The sequence below is a fragment of the Cynocephalus volans genome, chromosome 7, assembly GCF_027409185.1.
Source record: "Cynocephalus volans isolate mCynVol1 chromosome 7, mCynVol1.pri, whole genome shotgun sequence".
In the NCBI taxonomy this organism is placed as follows: Eukaryota; Metazoa; Chordata; class Mammalia; order Dermoptera; family Cynocephalidae; genus Cynocephalus; species Cynocephalus volans.
The window spans coordinates 90598729-90624866 of NC_084466.1; the positions used below are offsets into that span (position 1 = coordinate 90598729).

At 52.2% G+C, this 26138-nt stretch overlaps 1 protein-coding gene across 2 annotated transcripts in view; it reads left to right on the plus strand.

Moving 5' to 3' along the window:
• Positions 1 to 2250: 2250 nt before the first annotated feature.
• Positions 2251 to 26138, plus strand: part of ZCCHC24 (zinc finger CCHC-type containing 24) — a 61237-nt gene continuing 37349 nt past the window's right edge. For both annotated transcript variants that reach the window (XM_063103159.1, XM_063103160.1), the window contains exons 1-2: positions 2251 to 2617; positions 14426 to 14626. In XM_063103159.1, coding sequence (XP_062959229.1) covers positions 2372 to 2617; positions 14426 to 14626 — 447 coding nt within the window. In that variant the 5' untranslated portion in view covers positions 2251 to 2371. The remainder of the gene's footprint in view (positions 2618 to 14425; positions 14627 to 26138) is intronic.

The window sequence follows — 26138 nt, forward strand, 5'->3', positions numbered from 1 at the left end:
TACTGCCTTATACCTGGTGGTTACTTGCCTGACCCCTAAAGGAATTTAAATTTGCAAACCATACTAGGGGAAAATGTCAGCACTTCAACACAACAGGCTACCTTCATCCAGAAAGTGAGTGGAGCAGAGACAGAAAGCTCAGGACTGGGGTGGGTGCCTGGGAGTTTCTTCTGGACTCCCCGACTACCTGCTTGTGCACTTAGAACTCTGAACAACAGTTTTCTACATAAAATCTAGGGAAAGTCTAGATCCGTGGTTCCAAATTCTACTCCCAACCCTCAGAAGCTGAAAGACAGCAGCAGAGTTTCAGAGATGACCTTGAATATTTGTAAGAGTAAAATGGTTATTGCGTTTATTCCCGACACATGTGTGCCTTCTCTTTAAACAAATAGGTTTAACGCTGTTTAAAAATATAAAGGGTACTGTGAAGATTTTTTTTTTTTTTTTTAAAGATGACCGGTAAGGGGATCCTAACCCTTGACTTGCTGTTGTCAGCACCACGCTCTCCCAAGTGAGCTAACGGCCATCCCTATACAGGGATCCGAACCCGTGGCCTTGGTGTTATCAGCACCACACTCTCCCTAGTGAGCCACGGGCTGGCCCTGCTGTGTAGATATTTTGAATGAAAATATTAAGGTATGATCGGGTACACGTGCTATCATTTGGATTAATAATTGCAAATTGTTTGACAGACAAAATCTTTGAAAACAAGGAGGTCTGAGATCAAAGGGGCTCTTGGTTGGTGGGAAACGGCAGCCTCATCATCGAAGACTTTTCTCGTCCAAGCATCCATAGATGTGCCTGGGTGCCCTGCACAGAACAGAGAATGGCAGAAATCCCCGTGGAGGCGGGTGGTGGAGAGCTGACCTTCATGGAACACCTTCTGTTTACCGAGCCCACGCTGCTAAGCAGTTCGCAAACAGCCCTGGAAGTAGGTAGGACCATCCCATTTTACAGAGGAAAGAACAGGCTCGCTCGCGGAGAGGTCACTCGTCCGGAAGGTGGCCGAGCTGGCACTTGAAAGCCGGGCGGAATGGCTCCAGAGCCAGACTAGAGGTGGGAGAGGTGACTCGGGTCCCCGCCAAGCAATCGGTTCCGCTGGGCGGGCACCGCGCGGCTGCGCCTCCCCGCTAGGTGCCCCGCACTGGCGCAGGGCAGATTACCCTGAGACCGAGGCCGAAGGCCCCGGGGCTTCAGGAGGTGTTAGGCGGCGGCGGGGGCGGGCCTCCCTCCGGCAGACTTGGATTAGCGGGGTTTTCCCGGGGAGGTGGGTGACAGCCGCCTTCTCGAGCTCCCCTGGCCCAGGCTGGGGTCCTGGAGACCCGCCAAGGCACGGGGGCGGGACGGGGCCGGGGCCGGGGCCGGGGCGGAGGAGAGGAGCGAGAAGCGAGGCGGGCCCAGAGCAGAAACAGAAGGAGGGAGACGGGGAGGAGGAAGGCGCGGGAAGGGGGCGGGGAGTCCTTCCTGGGGCAGGAACCCTGGCGCCCCTTGGCGCAGGCGGCCCGCAAAGCGATTCTGCAGCTGGAAGGAATTAACTGGGAGGGGGAGGGTCCCACAGCGACAGCGAGAGGAGGGGGCGAAGGGGCGCGTGCGCGCGCGTGTGTGTGCCTGGGAGGGAAGGAGAGAAACGTCAGAGGAGACGGACACAGGAAAGAGAGAGACAGAGAGACAGGGAAAGACAACCAGGCCAACCGAGAGACGAGGAACGCAGGTGACATCAGTCTCAGAGAGAGACGGAAAGAGAAAAGAGACTCAGAGAAAGGAAGGAAAATCGACTGAGAATGAAATAATTGCAGAGTATTTGGAAAGAACGAGACATAAGAGAGTCGACAGCAGAGCGAGACGAGATTGATGAGGCCGGGGCGGTCCTGAGCTTCCCGCAGGCTCAGGGAGCTGGGGTGGCCCGGCGGGGGGCGGGGCGGGGCCGCCCATCGCCGCTTCTGTACATCTACCTCATTTCCCCTCTCACCCCGCCCCCGTGCTTATATTTAATAAGACAGCCAATGGGGGGCGAGGAAGGCGCCGCGAGGGGCGGGGAGTGGGCGGGGCCTCCTTGGATCCCACCCCGGGAGCCGCCGCCGGAGGGGTCAGTACTGAGGCAGATAGCGGATCGCGGGGCGGGGCGGGGCGGGGCCAAAAGTTTCCTGCCCAACTTTCGCTGCCTCCTTCCTCCGCTCGCGCGCGCCCGGGCTGCAGTCGGGGGAGGCGGCGGCGGCGGCGGCGGGCAGGGCGCGGGGTGCAGGACGCGGGGCGACTGCCGTCGGGGCTCGGGCAGTGGGCAGTGGGCGCAGGCTCCCCGGTGCCCGCCCCTCCGCTGCGTGGGGGGAGCGCGTGCGGGCGGCCGGGGAGGGGCCGGCATCGCCGGAGCAAAATGAGCCTGCTGTCGGCCATCGACACGAGCGCCGCCTCGGTGTACCAGCCGGCCCAGTTACTCAACTGGGTCTACCTGTCGCTGCAGGACACACACCAGGCTAGCGCCTTCGATGCCTTCCGGCCCGAGCCACCCGCCGGCGCCGCGCCTCCGGAGCTGGCCTTCGGCAAGGGCCGCCCGGAGCAGCTGGGCTCGCCCCTGCACTCCAGCTATCTCAACAGCTTCTTCCAGCTGCAGCGCGGAGAGGTGGGTGCTCCCGCGCGCCCCCGCCGTCCTCCCCACCGCGCCGAGCCGTCGTCTGTCTGCCCGGCTCTTACTGGCCTGGCCCGGCTCCGCATTGCCCTGCACGGCTTGGCTTCGCTCCGTTCAGCTCTGTCAAACTCGCCGCCCGAAGTCCCCGGGGCGCCTGGAGCGCGTCAGCTCCCTGCTGAGCCCGGCCTGCAGCAGCTCAGGCCCGGGCGAGGCCCTCCACCCTCTCTCTCAGCTGGGGGAGCCCTGCAGTTAGGGGCTTGGGGATGGGGTGGGGGGCTGTCTCCGGATTCTGTCCAGACAGCCGGGGTGCGGCCAGGGCGGGGAGTCCCTTCCAAGTGTCCTTCCCACGCCCACCGCTGGCTGGGATCGAGAGTTCAGATTCTGCTCTGAGCTCCTCTGGAAGGGCCTAAAATCATTTCTCCTCCGTCGGTGGTTCCCTACCCGAAAGGCACCCTGGAGAGCAGTGACTGGCCCAGAGGGCTTTTCCTGCTGTTCTCACATGGGGACCCCCAGAAACATCCTCCAGCTGCTGGCCCTCCACCAGCCACATCGGAAGTGGTTTTTTGAGGGCTTGACCCCGCAGACTGCGCTGTCCCCTGCCCTCCCAGCCTGGAAGGAAATGAAAGGGAAATCCTCTTGAGCTCTTGGGAGGGGGGCTAGATAGGGGGAGAAGTTTCAGCTGCCCAGCGCCTTTTGCAGAAACCCTGGCCGGCTGTGTTGCAAAGTCTGCCAGTTAGGTGGATTCAGTTACAAAGTCGTCTGGGCAGCTCCTCTTCCCCAGCTAGATAAATACACAGATTGCGGCGACCTCCCAGTCCTTTTGAGGGGTCCTCTCCAGAGCCTTCAGATACCACTCCTCTGTCCCTTCAGCTGGAGGACCCCCCCGCACCCGCTTACTCTCACCTCGTTTGATAATTGCAGACACCCGTTGGTGGCCGTTTACCCCCTTTGTGGTAACTCTCTCTGTGAAGGTGCGGGGGGAGGAAGAGCTTCACATATGGGGGTCACTTTCCTTCTAGACCTGGGCATGCCAGTTAGTTTTAGAGGAGTCAGAGTCCTGAGTGGGTTGGGGAAGAACGCCTGTGTATACAAGGGTGTGCTGGGGAAGAGAGCAGGAGGCAGAGGGTCACCTTTTCTGGCCTCATAAATATGTTCAACTCTGATACTATTTACTGGGGAGACATGGGCATATAAAATGCTGGCCTGAGGCCAACGATACCCAGCTAACCTGTTGACCTGTGTGGATAGAACTGCCTCAGGGGCGAGGGGCACTGGGCGTAGTGGAGGAAGATGAGTCTGGAAAGGTACCTCTAGTGCCAGGCAAAAGCATTGGCATGCCAAAGCTCTTTGTAAACTGTAAAGCACTCTCCATGTGAGGAGTTGTTCTTGGATGAGGATTTTTCTTTCTTGTAAGAGATTTTGCCACCTCTTCAGGGAACTGGCTTCAGGTGACCAGTGACTTTGGAGGACTCTTTGTGGGGTGTTTCTTTAGTGCCTGGGTCTTTTCAGTTTATTCTCTTACCAAACATATGACGAGCTCTGTGTGGGCTCCTGGGGATTCACAGCCACAGGCTGGTGGGGGCCACAGATGAGTAGACAGAAAGACGACAGGGGGCGAATGGTGGATAATGTAATGGGGATGCTATGGGAGCCCCAAGGGAGTTTCTCATCCAGGAAGGAGGGCGGCCATGACCCAAAGGTCAAGTGGGGTCCCTAATCAGCCTCTGCTACCCTCTCTCTGCTCCCACTCTAGGATGTCCTTGTTCCCTGCCTGTGAGTCTCTGTTGAGAGGGCCTGGGAGTTTTGGGCCATCAGGAGTCCTCTGTGGAAGTAGGATGTTGTGCCTCTTCTTGGAAATTTCTGGCATCCAGGATCCCAGCTGGGGCTCATTTAGACCTGCCTCCTGTCATTTCAGTGCTGCATACCTCAGTTTCCCTGTGAAGGGACACAGGGTGGAAGGGACAGGAAGAGGTTATATAGAGCCATGGTAAGAAAAAATATCTCATTATCTGACTTTAGGGAACCCGCATCTCTCTCTGGCCTCAGTCTACCCATCTGTTAAATTTAGTCTCTGCTATCCCCCAGGATGGTTTGTGTGAGATTTGAGACCTATGCAAACAGGAGAGATGTGTGTGCTGGGTTAGGAGAGACAAGAGGGGCTTCTGTTATGCTCACAGGCCAGTGGCTTCCTTGGAGAGGCTGGAGAGCAGTGCCTGCTGACTTCCTGATGGCTCTCTTGGCTTCAGGCTCACTCATCCTCATCCCCCACCGCTTTGCCTCCTAAACCCTCTCAGAGCCCCAGCTGTGTTCCTGGTACAGGCCTTTCCTGCATCCAGGGCTTAGAGGGTGACTTAATATGGCTCCAAAATAGCAACTGGCTAAGAAGGCAAGAAAAAATATCCCCCACCTTAATGCCACTGAGGGGCTGGTCAAAGAGGAAGCAAGTTGTGTATGGACTGGAGGGAGCTCTACGAAGGGACCCAGGGGGCCCAGGAGTATCGCTATTCTGTGCGAGGCCTGGCAGGCCCTGGTGGCAGTGCCTGTGGATGTGACTTGCATACTGACCACTGACCACAGCCTGTCTGCGCCAGCCCCTGTGCCAAGAGCCCACCCCCTCCTGTACCACCCCCAGGCTGCTCCCACCACAATAGCAAAACACCATGAATGCAGCTGGGATTTGGGGGAAGGGGGTGAGGACATGGGGGCACAGAAGCCCATTGTGCTCCTGGAACCTCGGCTCTGGAAGCTGAAGATAAGCCAAGGGTTCTGAGTAGCACACTGGGCCTGGGAGCAGAGAGGGAGATGGCAGTGTTCACATGCAAGTGCAGAAGCAAGCACCAGGAGGTGACTTGCTGCTTCTGGGGGCTTCCCAGCTCATGGTGAGAGTGCCAGGCCAAAGCAGGCACAAGCACCTTGTGCAGGTTCTTAAAAGGCTTCTGGGTCTAGAAACTAGGCCCTGTGAACCCAGTTTTAAAAAATCTGATCTGTGGCAACAGCTATGGGTCTTTGGAGAGAGATTCCTGAGGCCCCTGACTGAGCCCCTCCTTTCTCTTTCCAGCTATCCAAGGGAGGCAGTTCTCCTTAGAATAAGTGGAGGTTGGGTCATGTGGGGTCTTCCCTGCCAAGTTTTTTTTGGAATTTAAATTTACGGCAGTGCAGGGGCTGTGGGATTCTTCCTTTGGAAAAGCAGAGTTACCTCCTTGTTAAGCATTAACTCTTGGGCCCCGCAGAAGGGTGCTCAGAGCCCTTCCTGGGTAGTCGCTGTACTCGCCCCCCAACCCTAGGGGAGATGTGGCTGTCTCGCTCCATTCAGGGCAGACTCTTAGGGCAGCTTTTTTCTTTCCCTCTTCCTCCAGAGACAGAGATAGCTGGAAGGTATGGCCCTACTGTCGAGTAAGCCCTACTTTGTGGGTGTTGGGGGTAGGAATTTGGGGTCAAATACATTTGGAAAGCACAGTATACTGTCCTTTCTTTGGAGACACACAATGCCCATTAGTGCAGTAAAGGCTCTGAGAAGTCCTAAAGTAGAAAACCTGTTAACCGTCCTTTAGCCCAGCATCTCCCGTACCTATCTGACCGAAGAACGTTTTTGTCACAGAACACCTGCCAGTATTCTTCCAAGCATCTCCAGGCCCAGGGATGCTCCACTGAGGCAGACCTCTCTCTTGTTGGAGAGTTCCAACCTTTAGCAAGCTCTTCCTAGAGCTGTTAACCCAGGTGCCCTCCCTGGGTCCTTGCACTGTATTCTGCAGCACTGAAGACCTCCTCCTCTTTGTCACTCTGTTCCTGCCATTGGAGATTTGAGAACAGCAGCAAGGGTGTCATGAGGCCCCCTCCCAGGGCCTTCAGCCCTTTCACACAGACATGGTTGTGCATAGAGTGCTCAGAGGAGCAACTGTAGTGTCCTGCTTTAGAAGGTCCAGTTGTGACAGTTTCTGAGGGCTTGGATGTATCACATGTGCCCTTGATGGGTAGAGATGAGCCAGGGGGCTGCCTGACCAGTGTGAATACGTAGAACAAAGCCACATTTCTGTCCAAGGATGGGAGTTTGCCGGGCTGGGGCTGAAAGTGGGCTTCAGGAGCTGGAGTTGGTTCCCAGAAGGCTTTGTGGTCTGTGTGGGATGGAGGGGGCAGCCCCGGGGCCTGGGAGGAATGGCCAATTCCAGCCCAGCCAGGAGCTTGAAAGGATGCCTCCAACCCCCTTGGCCACTCTTGGGAAGCTCAACTGTGACTCAGGCAAGGAGGAACATCATTTGAGAAGCTGTTGGCTGAGTTGACCTGACCCTCCCTTAGTCAAATTAAGTTGACCAGGCGGGCATGGGCTCAGAGGGGAGACCATACCTCGTGGACCTTCTGAGTCAGTTGGGAGGGGAAAGCAGGCAGCATTAGTAATAGTAATTAGCGGCGGCAGAGAGCCAGGTGCCGTCAGCACCAAGAGGAGGGCCCACGGAGAAGACAGCCCTTGCAGAGCAGCCCCTTACTCTTGGGTGGGGCTTTATTCTTGGCTCCTCTTTCCTCATAGCTCCCATTTTACAGGAGAGAACACAGATGCCTGGCAAGTCACCCAGCGAGTCAGTGGCAAAGCTAGATCTAGAACTCTTCTGTGCTTTAGCTATGCATTGTTCCTGTGGCCTGTCCTGCGCTTGGTCACCAGGTTAGCTCTCACCTGGGTCACTCTCTGGGCCCAGTGCAGGGCAGGCAGAAGTCTCAGTCCCTGTGGTGTTTTGCCCTGATCCCAAACCCCTTGAGCAGTGGTGGGCATTGGTCATGGGTACTAGGTTTCCTACATACACGTCCTTGCTCCAGCCACTCCCTAGAAACCCAGCACAGTGCTCCATGAGACAGTAGTACAAGGCTGGACTGGTTTAGGAGAGGCAGAGGACAAGGACACTGAGTACTTCCTAGTGCTTTCATACCCATATCCTAGCCTGTGTGCAACATCCCATCGTGCAGATGGGGAAACTAAGGCTATTCAGAGGAAGATGATGCATTCGGGGAATCATCGGAGGAACCAGGCTCTAGCCTGGGTCTCAGGACACTTGATCTGTTCTCTGTGTGTGGGGGTGGTGGTGATGTATAATCACTTATTCAGTCTTTCCCTGGCCATACTGCTCTACTGGAGGTTTCTGAAAACACCAAGCAGTCCCACTCCTTTAAGCTCCTGCACTTGCTATTGTTTCTATCTCAAGTGCCATTCCCTGCCCTTGTACAATGGACAGATTCCAGTTTACATCTTCGTGACATAGATGGATTCCCTTCTCTGAGAGGCTGCACCTACCTGCCACGGGGAGCAGACCTCCCTCTAGCTGCTGTGACCCTGGGACTGATGAGTTGTAGATGCTTCTGGGAAAGCATGCCTTAACAATTGGTCTTGCCTTTGTTATGCAGTGTGTCGTCTGTCTTGAAAGCTAAGTTGTTAGTACACTGAGAGTAGGAATCTTGTCTGTTTCTACTAAGCAGTCCTGATGCTTGGCCAGTGCCTGGAATGTCCTAGGTGCTCGGTTAACGTTGACTAGATGGGTGGATGGGTGGGTGGATGACTTAAGTTGAAACCTCTCCTCCCCTCTTCCATTTTCACGCCTGCATCCATGTGAATGCTGTCCTCAGTCTCTAAGCCTTTTGTTTTATCTCACAGAAGAAATGTTTATTGATTGCTTAATTAATTATATTGAGCTGACTTGGGTGATAGAGAAACACTGTTCCTAGAGGTGTCCCTGCAGAGGCTTAGGTGTGCTAATGGTCCTTGACCTTCTTTGGTTCTGGGCTTCTTTGAGAATCTAAGACAGCTGGAGTTCCTGTTGTCAGCACAAGTCAAAGCACAAGCATACGTGCACGTGCAAACACACATGTGATTTCAGGGGGACCATGGATACCTTTGGGCCAACAGTGGATCCCAGATCAAGGTCCCCTGCCATAGAGGCCGCAAGCCTCAGTTGTACCCCAGATTGGCTAAATATTAGGGTCCTTTTCAGTCCTGGAATTCTCAGATTCATGCTTTCTGCTTTCATTCAACAAATACACCCCAGAAGTGAGAGGCACTCTGGTCTCCAGTGCTTATGCGTTAGCTTGGCAGAGGGATAACAGCCGTGGAACATAAGCACCTGTCAGGTGAGTGTTCCCTGGGTGGGAGCTGGAGGAGTCGAGGAGGGAGAAGATCTCCCCTGGGTCTTCTCTGCTTTGTCCTGCTGCCACTGACTGATCCCCTGGTCTTTTCCCCATTTCTCTGCTCACTCTCCTCATCGAAAAGAGTCTTTTACTGAGCACTGGCTGTTTACAGGGAACTATGTTTATAACCACTGGGTGAACAAGCCTCCAGGGGTGCCCTCGCGGGTCCTGGCTGAAGGGTTGCTTCTCCTGTGATGACCAGCCCTGCACCCTCCTGGCCCACAGGTCAGCTTTAGATCTTGGATACAGGAGCAGAGCCTGGGGCTGAGTGCAGCTGGGGAAACCCTCAGCCAAAGTGTGGCTTCATTTTCCCATTGGCCCCCTTCCTATCTTGCCCACGATTGTCCCCTTTTCTCCACACCTGCCTCTGTGTGGATAGCATATGCATGTGTTGGACCCAGATAGACCCTAGGGGTAGAAGAAGTACAGATCTCTTTGGGAGAAGTGGCGGACTCATTTATGAGATGAATGGTTTCTTGTCCCAAATGGAGTAGTGTGGGTGTGGGTGCGTGCGCGTGCACGTGTCTGGTGGGGGGGGGGAGTAGAAGGGGTGGCTTTTGGGGATAAGAAAGCAGTTGTTCAGCTGATGAAAAGAACCCCCACAGAGCTGGGGACTAGAGTCAGAGAGTTCCTCCTCCAGGCCCTTCTCCAGCCTGGGGCACAAGACCAGCACTTGCTCCTGCCATGCCTCCTCAGGGCTGCTCTGCCCAGCGGCCCAGCCCTGGAGCTGCCTTCTCAATGTTCTCACCACTGCCATTTCCTTCCCAGTGGATGCTGCTCCCCATCTCTGCCTGTTGTCCCCGCCTCTTCTGTCTGTCTCTTGTCCTGTCTCTGTAACAGTCTCTTCTCCCTCTGAGTAGCCCGCAGAAGCTTCTGCCCACCTGCCCTGACTCCTGCCTATCCCTCTCCCACTGTGCCCTCTGACTGTTCTGGAGGGGAGGAGGGGAGGAGGACACAGCTTGGCAAGTTTGTTGTGGGGAGAACTGGAATCAGTCCTGGGAATCTCTGCCTCTGTGTCCCTGTGTTGCAGCAGAACCACCATCCTAGGGCCCCAACCCCTCATGCAGCCCTGAGAAGCTGGTCCCTTATCTTGCCAGAGCCAAGGAGCTTAGCATAGGATGTCACAGGGTTTCTGTGCCAAGGAGAATGGTCCACACCTGGCATTTTCCTCTGGATTCCCTTCGTGCATGGAAAACCAAGCCTTAGAGGCCCTGTAGAGACTAAAATATAACAAACCAACACACATGCTGTCTGTGTTGCCTTGGGCAAGTTACTCAGCCTCTCTGAACCTCAGTTTTCAGCTCTATAAAATGGGGCTGATAATGCCCATCTAAATAGTGTTCTTGCTAAGGAAAAGAGAACCAAGAAAAGCAAAGGATGTAGTTAAGTATATGACATACACTATGGTCAGAATAAAATGTAGTGTCTTATCACCTAACTTTCCCCAACAGCCAAGCAAGAACCATAGAGAAGTTCCAGCAATGGGCAGGAGTCTGATGCTCGGTCCCCCAAAAGTGGTGTGAAGATCCCATGCTTTCTGCTAGCTGCTGAGGTCACTGACCTGGGGAGGGAGAGGTGGCAATTTGGGCCTAAATGTCCCCGAAGCTTCCACCCACCACATAAATGGGGCTGCTCTCCTCCAGTGCCTGGAACAGCCAAATCTAGGGTGGGAGTTCCCTCCCACTCAGTCCACAGGAACTCACTCTGAGACCCCAACCCAAATCCTAAGGGGTTAGGGCACTGTCAAGGGGCTCCCAGGCCCTTCCCTACCTGTGCCTGTCGGCACCCAGGACAGGCACAGGAGCAGCAAAAGCAGCTTGAGCTCTGGGGCGATGGAGGGTTGCAGAACCTTTGTCTTCAGGGACGTCCAGCCTTGTGAGAGGGGTGAGGCATCACACGTGCAGAGAGATAAGAGAGAGGCCAGAGCGCCATCAGGAACTGCAGGTGGAGTTGCGTGGTGGTCCCTACCCCTGGCTAACCATATGGCTGGACTGGGCTTGGGCCCCCAGGGAGGCTAGGGTGTCTATGGCCAGCAGGGCCTCCGAAGTACCTGAATCTGTACTTTTCACACTGTTCTGTGGAGCCTGAGAATGGGGAAGGGGTGGGTTCAGGGTCATGACACTGGAATTAGAGCCAGATCTGGAGACAGGTCCTGGAGGGGTCTGGATGGACACAGAGAAGGACACGCCAGGATGGGGCAGCAAGTGCAGAGTACAGGGAGGAAATCAGAGTTGCCCCATGGGGACGCCGAGTGGAGCAGCTTGGCTGTGGCAGAGTTTGGGGCTGACCAATGAAGGCTCTGTGCGCACCTTCAGCCACAGCTGGAAGGATGTGGACAGATGGCACCTGTGTGGATTAAGCTTGCCTTCTGCATGCTGGGCTCTGAGGTGTCTCTCAGCACCTGGGCATCTAGACCTTAAGAAAGCAGGAGTACAGGGATGGTCAAATTTGCCTCCCTTCCCTGCTCCATTTTATGTCATACAGTCAGGAAACCCAAGAGGCCAGGCCGCAGCTCCGCACTGGAGGGGATGGAGCCCCGCGTCTCCTAGCCTGTGCTCTGGCCAGTCTCCACAGGCTGTCGAAATGGCCGGGCGGCTGACTCACCTTTCACCTCCATGGCCCGAGCTCAAACGGGGCATCGGAGAGGAAACAGCTCACTGCCTCACCCACCCTTCACGCCGTGGGGCAGGCAGGCAGGACTCCTGGCCCTCAAGTCTGGCTCGGTGCTCTGGCCTGTGTCCTTGTGCCTCTCTGGGCCTCAGTTTCTCCATCTGAAACATGAGAATGAGGTTGGGCCAGCCGAGTGCTCTCTGCCCTTTCAGCTGTAAGGTGGCTTGAACTGGGGTTGGGGGAAGGGAGCTGAAGCAGCCATTGGGGACAAGCTGGAGGACACTGGAGGTAGGGGTCAGGAGGAGGGACAGACAGCTCTGGCCTCACTTCTCTGGCTGTGGGGCTGCCTGCGGGCAGGGAAAGCTGTGACTCTCATGAAGTGGTGGTCAAGGGTGTCGAGCTGCCAGGGAGAGGACAGTCTGCTCAGAGGCCTCTGGCTGCCCAGGGTATCCGAGGGGCTGTCAGTGGACAGGGGACGTGGCCACAAGATGTGGGAGAGGTTTTCAAGGGTATAATTAGTGCACTTTCTGGCACCCACCAAACTTCCCCTTCCTCTTGACAATTCACTGCCAAAACAATCCTGATTCCTGTGTACTTGCTCAAATCTTATCCAGAAAAAAAAAAAAAAAGAAAGGAAGAAAGAAAGAAAAAAAGGGGGGGGGAAATAAGAGGGTTGTTATTTGTGAAATTGCATTTCCCAGCCCTGAGAGTGAGTCACACCATTTGGAGCTTCGAGTTTCTTGTTTGGATGAACTTTTGTCTGAGAGGCTGGGGCAATGCTGCCCCCCACCGCCGATGTGGGTGGGAAGGGGGGGGTCTCCTGGTGTGGGGAGAGTCTCAGAGTCAAGATCAGGAGAGACCTTGATAGCTGGAAAGTCCAGGTGCTCCCAAGGCTGGGTGGGGCTGAGCTGCATGGTGGGGCTTAAAAAAATGCAGATTTTGGCTGGGGGGAGGGCGGAGTGGGGAGTTGTTAATGGGTACAGAGTTTCAGTTTGGGAAGATGAAAAAATCTTGGATGTTGGTGATGGTTGCACAACAGTGTGAATGCACTTAATGCCACTGAACTGTACACTTAAACGTAGTTAAAATGGTAACTTTTGTTATGTATATTTTACCATATACCAAAAAATGCAGATTCCAGGCCCTGGGTCCCAGGCATCTACTTTGGTTGGTCTGAGATGGGGCCCAGAAAACTGTATTAATTACAAGTTTCCCAGGAAATTCAATACAAGTTTGGACACACTTATTTAATCTGTAAAATGGGAACAATGACTCTTAGAGTTTCAGCGAGCATCAGTTATCAAAATGTGTAAAGTTTCCAGTGCCAGAGAAGCAGAGAGTGCTTGCTGTGTGTTACTGCTATTATCTAGGCGATTTCCATCAGAAGCCTCCCCACGCCCATAAGGTGACCCATGTCAGCTCACATACCTCCAGGGATGGGGACCCTCTTCCTCTCAGGGTGGACCACTCCATCTTGGGCTCATTGAGGGAGTCTGGGAGAGTCACCCTCAGACTGAATGCAGGTTGGTGTAGGATCCTCCACTGCTCCTGGGTTTCATGGTAGGACTGGGCAGTGGTAGAACAGATACAGTCATTAAGACCCATTGAGTTCCATTCCCCAGTCACCATAGGCCGTTGTGTGTCTGTGTCTTTTCTTCACATCCCAGGCTTTGGTCCAAAAGAGGCAACAGAGAAGGGAACAGAGGCCCAGAGAGGGACAGGGCTGGCCCAGGGTCACACAGCAGAGTATCCCGAGGTGCCAAGAATAAAAATGACTCCCAGATGATGAGGGCTGTGTCCTCTAGGAGGGGAGTGGCAGACCCCTACAGATGGAAACAGCGGGGCTGTGGTACACTCATGAGAGGGGTGGGACCATCCTGGTTGGGGGTAGGGGAGGGTGTGCCCTCCGCCCTGGGGTCAACTCTCAGCTTCCCCTTCCTACAATGAGAGGACACGGAAAGGGCTGTGCCCAGTCTGGGCTCCGGTTTGTCCCATCTTTATAAGAGAACCTGAAGCTCTTCCTTTCAGAGGTCCTGCTTCCCCCTCTGACCCAAGGCCCCCCAAGGTTTATAGCTTACTCCCGCCGTTCTTGGGCACCTGAACTGGGGCCAGGGAATGCCCATGTCCCTTGCCTGGGTCTGTCCTTGGCCCTCCTGGGGAAGCTGCCTCTTTCCAGCCTTGGCCTTGCCCCAGAAGAGGGAGCCCATGGCCATTCCTTGCCAGCCTCTCTGCAGGCCCCACTTTCCCTAAATTCCAGGGTGCCAGGCCTCCGGGAGCCCGTGACTCCTATAAATAGAGGCTGTATACAGCAGGAGGGGGCCTGGGCCTCACAGCTTTGAAGCTGAGCAAGATGTCTGGTTCCTGTCATCTAGAGGTTGGAGAAGTGGGCCATTTCCCTTCTCAGGCTCCCAGAGAGGTGACCTGGGCCAGGCTGGGAGCTCCCTGGATACAGATTACAAAGGCCTCATGTCACAGGAGATCAGGCAAAGGGCTCGACTTCAGTTTTCTGTTCTATAAAATGGAAACAATGCTGCAAGCTGGTGTTCCTCTTCCTTACAAGACTGAGAAACTGAGTCAGCAGTGACACATCTAAAGGCACTCCACCAGTTAGTGGCAGAGCCCCAAACCTGACAGCTTGCTCTCTGTTAGACCTTCTTGTCTCATGGCAGTATGTAAAGAACTATTGGTAATGATAATAACAGTCATTCCTGTCATCTTCACCATTTACTTGGTGGTTCCCAAATGCCCGGCATGGGATAAAATGCCTTACCTTCATGACCTCATTTTAGCCTTATAGAATCCTTAGGAGGTAGCTGTCATTATTCTCATTTTACAGACAGGACCACTGAGGCTAAGTGGTTAACTGGCTGGCCCGTGGACTCACAACAACTAGAGTTAGGATTTGAACTCGGGCTCCTGGAGGCCAGAGCCCTTGGGCAGCTGAAGGCTCAGTATGAATTCATGGGGTTGGGGGGCGGGAATTCCCCCAAGGCCACAGCCACCAATGCTGCACCCCTGCGTCCACAGGCGCTGAGCAGCAGTGTGTACAAGAGCGCCTCGCCCTATGGCTCCCTCAATAACATCGCCGACGGCCTCAGCTCCCTCACCGAGCACTTCTCAGACCTGACGCTCACCTCCGAGGCCCGCAAGCCCAGCAAGCGGCCCCCGCCCAACTACCTGTGCCACCTGTGCTTCAACAAAGGACACTACATCAAGGACTGCCCCCAGGTAAGGCAGCCCCGGCCTGGAGGAGGCTCTCAGCTTGCGGGCTACCTGTGGACTAGCTTCTATGGGCAGAGCCAGGCAGCGGCCTCCCCAGGGCCCCTGCACCAGCGAGTGGCCCCGAGGCCCTCTGGTATTTCTGAGGCAAGGCTGGCTGGTGTGGACACGACAGAGGCCCAGCCTGGGCCCATGCTGGTTTGTCAGCAATCTGGGTGGAGGATCGTGGACCCATACTGGGCCCCCAAAGGGTGTTCTTGGCCTTCAAGATCCCCTCAGTCTTCCTGCAGGGTTGGGGGAGTCCTGTTACAGTGGGGAGGACGGTCCAGCGCCTCCTCACAGCTCTTGGGAGGCTCCATCTCCTCACACTCACAGGGAAGGAATGTGGGCTCCGGGCCAGGAATCCAGATGTGCATCCCTCCCCTGGACCCCATCTCTGCCTCCTCAGCCTGCTGCCTGTGTGGGAGGGGGAGGAGGCCCTGGCCTCAACTTTGTGCCCACAGGATAAGTCTGGGCAAAGGCCTCAGGCCCGAGGGGGCTGGGCACCTCTCTCGGGGTGGGAGGGGCCAGGAGATGGAGGGTGTCGGGAACAGCCGCACCTCCCACCTGCTATGGGGGCAGAGCCCACTCATGAGATGACCCCTGACTCACTGATAACCATGGCTTTGGGGTCCCGGGGAGAGAGGTTAGCAGTTGTTTTCAATGCAGTGTGAGATTATCAGTAATTTTTTTCCTATTATTTTTTACTATTTTCCAATCTTTTTAATAATGTGCTACTACTTTTTATATCCAAGTATGTAATGGAAATGGAATCCTGGAAACTCTGAAAGCTCAGGCAGTATTGCCCTCCAGATGTTGCAAGCTGAGGGTGTGGTTGGGTGGGGCTGGGTCCTTCCAGTACCAATGGGAGGCCACGACGTGCCTGCTGCTCATTGCACACTCAAACCTTTCTTGGAAATGGCATGCCGTGCTTCAGGTCCTTGCCACCTAGCATGAGGCCTGGGCACAGCTGCATCAGAGCCCCCTGGGAGCTTGTTAGAGATGCAGAAGCTCAGGCCTACTGGACCTGCATTTTAGTAAGATCACAGGTGACTCATGTGCTCCCCCGCCTCAGGCCCTGAATAGCAGGAGGTGACCCACTGGTGGCTTTCTTTGAGACTCCACACCCCAGTGGGCCTGTCGACCCCTCAGCATATGTAGTGGCATGAGGAAATCTCAGCAGAGAATGAGGCCCCCCATGTCCCAGGAGCTCTCTGGGTAGGATGAGGGCAAACGAGCAGCTCAGGATCTGGGTGGTTCTCAAGGATACGCCTGCAACCCACCCTGTCAGCAGCCCCTTATGCTCTCCCCAGCTGAGCCCCCAGCACAGGGCTTTCAGCTCATGTCCACACAGTCATTCACAACACCTCGCAAACTTTCTCCTCCGCCATCTCCTGCCTACAGCCTGTGAAGTGGGTGGAACAGGATTTAGCCCCACTGACGGGGGAGACGGGCAGGGCACTGTGCTGAGTGCACTCTGTGAGCATTTAGTGTAACCATTCAATGTGCTCAACTACCCCATGTGCCAAGTGCCCTCATTAGCCTCATTTTATGTGATGGAACAGATTCTCCAAGCAAGGAAGGAGCTTGCTCAGTTAGCATTGTTGAGCTGGTCACTGGAGGAGCTGGGATTTTAACCCAGGCAGGCAGGTGACACTCAGGCACCAACAGAGGCTCTGGGGGGGCTTCACGGGGTGCACTCACTCTGGGCTTGCAGCCTGGGAAAGCTTCCCAGAGGAGATGGGCTTGGGAGAAGGGCAGCAGGGCCTCCCACAGCATGACCAGCATCCCAAGGCAGCGGATGCGGAGCTGGAGGTGGGGAGATGGGGGGGATGGCGAAGGGGCGTGTGTGTGTGTGTGTGTGTGCGTGTGTGTGTGTGCGTGTGCATGTGCGCGTGCACGTGCACGTGCTGCCCTCCCTCCAGACTGGGGCAGAGGGTCCCTCATGGCTTCCAGCACAGTGCTGACACTGGCTCTGCCTTTATGGAGATCATTATCTTGTGGAGGGCTCTTAACTCTCTGGCAGAAGTAGGAGTAGTAGCCCATTTTGCGGTTGAAGGGACAGTCTCAGAGAGCTGCAGTGCTCAGGAGAGGGCAGCCGTGTGCGAGAACTCCAGTCATGGTACCTTGGTGTAATCTGCCCCCTTGAGCATTCATCCCACAGCAAGCTGAGACCCCCATGGTCTGTGGAGCCTCAGTTTCTCCCTTGAGCTGGTTGAAGACTTCTCCTGGCCCCATTCCAAACCTGATTCTGTCCAGGACTCCTGAGGGCCTGAGGCCCTCCCTGGCAAGTGGTGGGAGGATGGAGGCTCGAGCATGAGTGCCGTCACCTGACAAACGAGGCTAATGAGAGCCCTAGCACGGGAGTGTTGTGAGGACACAATGAAACTGCACGGAAAGTGCCCAGCACGCAGTGAATGCTCATTAAATGTTGGCTAGCATTATTTTTTTTCTCCTTTGGGTCACTATGAAGAATGCACCCACCTGGCAAGGTACTAGATATTTTGGCAGCCTGAAATTTAATCGGATGCCATCCACCCCTCTCCTGAGCACAGACTCCAGGGACAGGTGCTGGGCTAGATTCGTCTCTGCGCCTCTTGCTGTCTGACCCCTTTGCCAGCCCACAGTGCCTCACACAGCAGGTGCTCAATACAAGTCTTCCTGAAGGAAGGAATGGGTTCACAAGGCTTTATAAATCTCGGAAGGAAAACTGTGTTTCAAATGAAATATTATGTAAGGTCTCAACATGTGTAATACTTAAAAGCAGAATCCTTTTTTTTTTTTTTTTGGTAACAGCATTAATGAGATATAATTTAGTTACTAGATAATTCACTCATTTAAAGTGTACAATTCAATGATTTTTAGTATTTTTTTATTGTAACAAAATTGATTGTACATTTCTGTGGGGTACAGAGTTGAATATCAACACCCACATGCAATATGTGATACTCACATCAGAATAATTATTATACTCAATAATATACACTGTCATTGCTATTTGTAGCCCTTTACCCATCCCTCCCTTCCTGCTTCTAGTAATCCCAGTTGTCCTTTTGAAAGTTCAATGCACTACTGGATTTTTAGTATATTCACAGAGTTGTTCAGACATCATCATAATCAGTTATAGAACTTTTTCATCACCTCAGAAAGGAACTTCATATTATTTAGGAAGCACCTCCTGATCTTCCATCCCCTGGCAAACACTTATCTACTTTTCTATATATAGATTTGCCTATTCTGGATATTTCATATAAATAGAATCATATGTGATCTTGTGTTTGGCTTCTTTCACTTAGCATAATGTTTTCAAGGTTCATCAATGTTGTAGCATGTATCAATTCCCATGATTTTGGAAATGTTCCATCCTGTTCTATTTTCTGGAAGACCTTATGAAGAATTAGTATTAATTCTTCTTTAGATGTTTGGTAGAATTAACCTGTGAAGCCATCTGAGCCTGGGTTTTTCTTTGTGGGTATATTTTTGATTACTAATTCAATCTCTTGTCTTTCTGATTGTCTGTTTCTTCTTGATTCAGTTACTATAGTTTGTATATTTCTAGAAATTTGTTCATTTTACTGATTTACCTAATTTATTGGCATACAGTTGTTTAGAGTATTCTTTTATAACTCTTTTTATTTTTGTAGGGCTGGTAATAATGTCTCCCTCCTTCAGTTCTTTTTTTTTTTTTTTTTAATTTTATTTTGTCGATATACATTGTGGCTGATTATTGCTCCCCATCACCAAAACCTCCCTCCCTTCTCCCTCCCCCCTCCCTCCTTCATTTCTGATTCTTGTAGTTTGAGTCTTCTCTCTTTTTTTTCTTCATCAATTAGCTAAAGGTTTGTCGATTTTATGGGACTTTTCAATGAACCAACTTTTGGCTTAGTTGATTTCCTCTATTGTTATTCTATTCTCTATTTTATTACTTCCCACTCTAATCTTTTTTTAATTGTGGTAAAATATACATAACATAAAATTTACCATTTTAGCCAGTTTGGTGGCATTAAATATATTATCACTGTTGTGCAACCGTCATCACCACTGATCCACAGAACTCTTTTTCTCTTGCAAAACTGAAACTCCGAACCCATTAACTTCCCCTCTTCCCCTCCTCATCCAGCCCTGGCAGCCACCATTCTGTTTTCTGTCTTTATGGACTTGACTGCTTCTAGGCACCTCATGTAAGTGGAGTCATACGGTATTTGTCCTTTTCTGACTGGCTTATTTCACTCAGCATAATGTCCTCAAGGTTCATCTATGTTGTAGCAGGTGTCAGAGTTTTGTTTCTTTTTTAAGGCCAAGTAATATTTCATTATATGTACTAGATATACCACATTTTGTTTATCCATTCGTCCATCAGTGGGCACGTGGGTTGCTTCCTTCCACTTTTTGGCTACTGTGAATATTGCTGCGATGAACATGGGTTTAGAAACATCTCTTCAGGTCTTTGCTTTCAGTTCTCCACTCTAGTCTTTATTGTTTTCTTCAGTTTGCTTTTTATTTTCTGGTTTCTTTAGGTGGAAGGTTACGTTATTGACTTTACATAATTCTTCCTTCCTAAATGTAGATGTCTACAGCTATGAGTTTCTTTCTGAGCTGCATCCCATGCATTTTTGTATGTTGCGTCTTCATTTTCATTCCTCATGGGATATTTTCTCATTTCCCTTGATCCCTCTTTGATCCACTGCTTAGTAGTGTTTCATATCCACATATTTTTGAATTTCCCAAATATCTTTGAATGATTTCTAACTTTATTCCATTGTGGTCAGAAAACATACTTTGTATCATGTCAATCCTTCTAAATTTATGTGGTTTGTTTCAGAGCCTAGTGTGTGGTCTGTCCTGGGGATTGTCTCATGTGCACTTGAGAAGCATGTTTTCTGCTGCTGTTTGGTGGACTGTTCTATAGATGTTGTTAGGTCTAGTTGGTTTACTGTGTTGTTTATGTCTTCTCTTGTCTTGTCAATAGTCTGCCTAGTTCTTCTGTCTATTATTTTAAGTGGGGATATTAAGTCTCCAACTATTACTGTTGAATTGTCTATTTTTTCTTCAATTCTGTCTGTTTTCGCTTCATTTATTTTGGTGCACTGTTATTAGGGGCGCCTATGCTTGTACTTGTTATATCTTCCTGATGGATAAATCCTTTTATCATTATAAAATAAATGTCCTTCTTGATCTGTATTAACTTTTTTTGTTTGCTTGCTTTAAAGTCTATTTTCTCTGTTATTAGTATAGCCACCTTGCTGTTTACATGATCTTTTTCCATCCTTTTACTTTCAATTAGTTTATGTATTTGAATCTAAGGCATGTGTTCCTCCATATCTGTGAAACTGTACTATGCCATTTTATATAAGGGACTTGAGCATCCACACAGTTTAGAATCCATGAAGGATTCTGGAACCAATCCCCTGTAGATACTGAAAGACAACTGTAGCTGGATCTTGTTCTTTGCTGTTCAATCTGAAAATCCCTGCCTTTTGATTGAATTGTTTAATTCATTCACATTTAATGCTATTATTAATGTAGTCAGATTTAGGTCTGCCATTTTACTTTTTTCCACTAAATTGCCATGTCTTTTTTGTTTCTTTGTTCTTCTCCATTATTTTCTTTTGCATGAGTTTTATAATGTAACCTTTAAATTTCTTTAATGATTTTTTTTTACTATATTTTAGCTATATTTGAGTTATTTCTTTAGTGGGTGATTGCTCTAGGGCTCATTGTATACATCTTAATTTACCAGAATATGCTTCACATTTATACTGACTTAGTTCCAATGAGATATAGAAATGTTACTCCTGTATAGCTCTATTTTCTCCTTGTTTTGACTTTCAGTAGTTTTACTATGCTGCTCTGTTTGTGGATCCCTTCATGTTTATTCTACTTGGAGTCTCTTGAACTGCTTGGATGTATTGATTAGTTTTTCATCAGATTTGAGAAGTTTTCATTCATTATTTCTTCAAATATTATTTCTGCTCCTTTATCTCCTCTCCTTCTGTGGAATGATTTTTAAATGAGCTAAATGCTTTTTAAATCTTCAGTGATCTAATTGGGGGTGGAATGTGCAGAACCCTAGGCCAGCCCTACCTAGGTCCTGAAACTGCCCATGGAGCCCCAGGGGTCTGAGGAGGGCAGCAGTAAAAGTAAGGTTAAAGCATGCACTGCCAGTGGCCTTGGCGGTGGGACACAGGAGCCAGGGGCTGGTAATCTGTTAGTCGATTCTTTTCCAACCTTAAGAGTAGGATAGAGGTGTCAAGAGTTCAGTTCCTCAGGCTGATGAAGCCTCTCATATGTTCTAGCAATATAAGGTGGATTGGGCACTGTGGGAAGACTGGGAACCTCTAAATTAGAGGCAGAAGGTGCTGGAGACAAATTCCAAATGTCACCAAACAGCAGCTCCTCCTTGCAGGTTGGGGCTGTACCTGAGCCAGCGTCCATCTCCAGCCAGTGTCACCCCTGGTCCAAGAAGTCTTAGGAGCCAAGAGTGTCAACTACTTGGTTCTTGAAAAACCAGCCCCTGCTGTTTACACATAGTGTGCCAGCCATCCAGCCCAAGGGTAATAATAATATTAACAACAATAGTAACAGCCTCTAAGCATTGAGTTCACCACTGAGCTTAGCATTTTATATGCATTAGCTCATTTAATGCTATAACACCTCTCTCAGGTAGGTGCTATAGTGATCCCCACTTGCCAGATGATAAAACTGAGGCCCAGAGAAGTTAAGTGACTTGCCCCAGGTCACACGGCTAGTGAATATCCAAGCGAGGTTGGAACTTGGGTCCCCCTGATTCCAGAGTCTGTGCTTTTTCAATCATGTCCTGCCATTGCCCTTAGTATCCAGACTTTGACCTTCACTATCATTCCCAGAAGGTCAGGGTTCTTTAAGAATATGGGTTGCTGGAAATAAAGAGGGACAAGGACAGTGTGGGTATATTGGGTCTGGTCTGGCCAAAATGGTGATTCCACCATCAGTCCAGTTTCAGGGTGTCTGCTGCCCCAGTACAGTCAGGGAGGTCAGGGGAGGGTTGGGACTGTCAGCTGTGGTGGCAGTGGAAAAGCCACTGGCTGCAAGAGAGGCACAGTTGGTACCTGCTGGGCCTGCCTGCAGGGTCACCTGAGTATGTCGTGTTGGCTTCTGCACACTAGTGGGGAAGGACTGTGGGGACCTGAGCGGCAGCGTCTTGCTCCGAGCCAGCTGCGGTTGCCTGATGGGTATGTGTGTTTGTGGTGGGGCTTGGTGCGGCGCCACATCTGTGCCCAGGACAAACAGTCCGTCCAGGACAAAGCAAGGCGCAGGAGGTGCTCCCATCACCCAGCCCTCCCTGAGCGCCAACTATGCTCCAGGCCTATGCTAGGTTAGGCCTATCCCTGTCTTCAGCAGAACAGATGGAAACAACACGGGCTATTCTGGGTGACCAGAGCTGCAATTGAGGTTTGCTGTGGGGGACCAGCTCTGCCTGGGGCTTCATGGGGGGTCTCAGAGAGGAAGCTGCCTGGGGTAGGGAAGGCTTCCAAGCGAGCATGTGTATAATGGGAGTATGCTTTCTGGCCACCACGAGCCCTTGGCATGACTGGCACTCCTGAGGGGAGGAGTGGGAGGTGTGGCAGGAACAGGTGGACAAGGGCCTGCATGCCAAGCTGCGCAAACTTGCACTTTATCTGGAGGGCAGGGAGAAGCTGTCCAAGAGGGTTTCAGGTGACATATTCAGATTGGCATTGTGAAAGATCATGCTAGTAGCAGGTTGGAGGCTGGCCGGAGGAGGCAAGACTGCTGAGGAAACCAGCCTGGAGCGTGGCTAGGAGATGACAAGACCAGACAAGAGGCAGGGGTGAGCAGTGGTTGGAGGTGAGAGGACAAATTCCAGAGACTATGAGAAAGTGTCATCTATGGGCATGGTAACCAGGGAGGGGAAGGGGGAGAAACTACCAAGGAGGGCTCCCAGATCTCTGAGGTGGCCTCCTGGGCAAGTGGGGTGCCACTAACTGGGGTGCAACTACACCTGCATGAGAAGATAGGCTCCCTTTCACTTATGCATTCAGCACATATTTATTGAACACCTACTATGTGCCAAACACATAGTAGGCATTTGAAGACACCACAATGAGCAAAATAGGAGAGGTTCCCACTCTCTCGGAGCTTCTGCCCTAGTGGGTGAAGTCAGATAGCATGTATAATCCATGAGAAACTCGGGGCTCCCGGACCACATGAAGAACGTCAGAGTGCTTTGCTGGAGTGTGCTGGGCTGACTTCTTCATGAGGGGCAGTGCCTGGGGCCCACGGGACTTTTAGGGGCTCCAGAGAAACGTTTCCATATTCACTTATTTTATAACCAGAAGAAAAAATAAACATAATAATAGAGAATATGTAATTATGAATCTAGCCCGGATTTTTGTCTTTCCACCAACATAATCAGTAAATATCGTTTTTAATAGTTTTTTATGGAGGAAGGGGTGCATGAAGGCAGAAGTGCCTGTGGCCCAGGAAGGTCATAATGCAGCCGTGCAGAGTGTCTGGGGGCTGCTTTAGATTGGGTGGCCACTGTGGGCCACTCTGATGACAGGATGTGAAAACTCCACATATTATTATTCCTCTGAAGCTCAGACAGGGTTGAGGACCCACGTGCCAACAGTGAGGACCCTGATGTTGGTAAGGGGGATATCTTGTTGAGGTCAAAGGAAACAGCCTCAAATTTATAATCCAAAGACCAGGGTTTAAGTTCCAGCTCTGCCATTTAGCTGCTGTTCAACCTTGGGCAAATCGTTTGACTTCTCTGGGCTACCTTTCCTCATCTCCAAAGTGTATCAGCAATTCAGGGTTGGTGCAGGCCTCTCTGCCTTGATGATGCACTCAGTACCTCTGTAGGCATGGAGGCTGGGGTGGGGGTGGGGTCCATATACCCAGGACCCTACATCCTTTCCCTGAGCCCTCCCTCTGGGGTCAGCCCAGCCACGCCCAGCCTGGTGGACACCCTTGAGGCACTAACCTGGGAGCAGAAATTCTCTAAGCCCTCAGCTTCCACCACTCCCAAGACATTCTTGCAGGGTACAGGGTACTCCTTTGAGAGAGGTTTGAGGGGTGTTGTCACCTGTACCTCCTGTGTCCAGCGAAGAACCGGGCACTGTGCAGGGTCTGGGGAGGGCCTGAGCCCAGGGGAGTTGCCATTCCTGAGTCAGCATGCCCAGGGCTGCTAACAAAATCCAGATGTCAGACAAAAAACAATCATTGCCCCCACCCATCTGGCAGCTCGAGTTTCTCGGAGATTGCAAAAGAAGAAGAAAAATAGAGCAGGGAGAGAATTAAGTCCTAGAACAGCTGAAACCTTAGAGGTGGGATGTAAATAGTTTCAGGGTCTTCCTGGGGGAGGGGCAGGAGACAAGGGGAAAGAAGAGGCTGGCTCAGGCCTCCTCCCCTGCCCCGGTCTCTGCGGCCCTCGGACCCAGCCCCTGGCACCCCTCCCCAACCCTCCCCAGAGCAGGCTGGTCCCTGAGGGTTGTGGGGTGTCTGAAGACATCAAGCAGGGTTGAGACCATCAGCCATGTCTGACTCTTGCCTGGGGTTTCCAACCCCTCATTCCAGCCCTGACATCACTGCAGGTCTGGGTGTCCTCTGGGGCCAGAGTGGCTGGAGCCAGGGGAGGGTTCAGGCAGAGAGGGACTGAGGATATGCAGGATTTCCCCTGCAGAACCTTGGGCTGGGACTAGAAGCTTCTTGGAGCCTAGAGCTGAGTGGCATGGGGGTAGAGGATGAGGAGTGTGGTGGGCCAGCTGGGGGACCTGGCCCCTGCCTTCCACCAGGGCAGCCTCCCTGTGTCTAGCTCACGTATTACAGTGCATGTGAAGGGAAGATTCTTTGGCTAAAAAGGCTTAAAGCCATTGGCTAGTGCAGACCCATCCGTGTACTGGTGGGGAAACAGGTTTTCTCATAGCACCCAGATTAGGACTGCACATTTAAAAATGTCATAGAGGGAGGAAGGAAGGGAGGGAGGGAGGGAGGGAGGGAGGGAGGAAGGAAGGAAGGAAGGAAGGAAGGAAGGAAGGAAGGAAGGAAGGAAGGAAGGAAGGAAGGAAGGAAGGAAGGAAGGAGAGATGAAGGGAGGGACAGAAAGATAATGCTGCAGACAAAAAGCCCTTTTAATGTCAGACAGTGGAACCAGCCAGAAAGTGATGTTGCTGCCACCCTTGTTGTAAAACATGTGGAAGGGAGGAAGGGAGGAAGGAGGAAGCGAGGGAGGGAGGACATACAGCGTTGCTTTTTGGTCCCACTGAGGAAGGACTGGGCCCAGGACAGGGGCACACTGAGCAGCACTGCAGGGGTCTCTCTGGACCTGGGCTTGCTGACTGAGCTGTGGCCTTCTGGCGCTTGGCACAGACTTGGAATGTCATGAGTGCTCAGAGAGTGTTAGCTGGGAGGGGTGTTGGTGGGGGCGTGTGCCTGCTGTTTGGCGGGTGGTGGCTTTGGCGTGGGTGCTAATGTTGGTGTGGTACCCCAAACCCAGCGTGGCAAGCTCGAGTCTCTCCTCCGTCCCTTCCATGGCCCTGTCCTTGCCCCACCAGGCTGCCCGCATTCCACCCCAGCGCCGCCTCTTGCTGGCTGTGTGCCTTCAGGAAAGTCGATCTGATCTTTCTAGGCCTCGGTTTCCTCTTCTGTAAAATGAAGATATTAAAAAATCGTGCCTCGTGGGATGTTGTGAGGCTAAATGACTTATTTTATCTGAAGTGCTTATAAGAGTGCCTGGCACACTCTTAAGTGTTAACTGTTAGGACTCTATTAATTACTGTCATTATTTTATGCCACAACTCAGCCGTTCAAACTGGTTTGAGAAGTTCCAGAGGTCTGAGAGAGTGCCTCGGGGATGTGGGGGTCCACAGAGGGGGCTCTGGTCCTCCTTTCCCACCCTCCTGCCCTGAGAGGGGGCTGCCTCTGGGATGGACTGCAGGGAGGCCAGGTGACGAGGTTGTGCTTTCTCAGGAGCCCTGGGAGGGGACAGAGAGAGGCTCTGATGACTGGGTTTCCCAGGTTGGCTTCGAGGACCAAGTTCTGGAGACTTTGCTCTGCCTAGGATGGGTGTTCCAAGAGGAGGGGCGATAGGGCGTGGCTGGAAGGTGCCCACCTTCCTGTGGGCTGGCAGCTCCGCTCTGGCCCAGGCAGAGGGACAGACTCGCCAAGTGCTTGCCCTGGCACAGACCAGCAAGAGCAGCTGCGGGGGTGGGGGAAAGGAGGGGTGGGGTGTAGGGCGTGGGGGTTCATGGGGTAGCCACTTTTACATCCTTCCTGCTGTCTTGCGCCTGGCAGGAAAGAGCCTAGGAGGGCCAGTTTCACATCCGCAGCTGCCAGTTCTCCTTTTAAAAGGATCACACAGGGTGATTAGGAGCCCCCAGGAATCTCCGTGTATAAGTGGCCTCACTGTCTCGATCCTCTGCCCTTGGGCCCTGAGGGACAGGGATGTTGGCAGAGCCTGGGAGCCTGGACCTGTCCTTGGTCT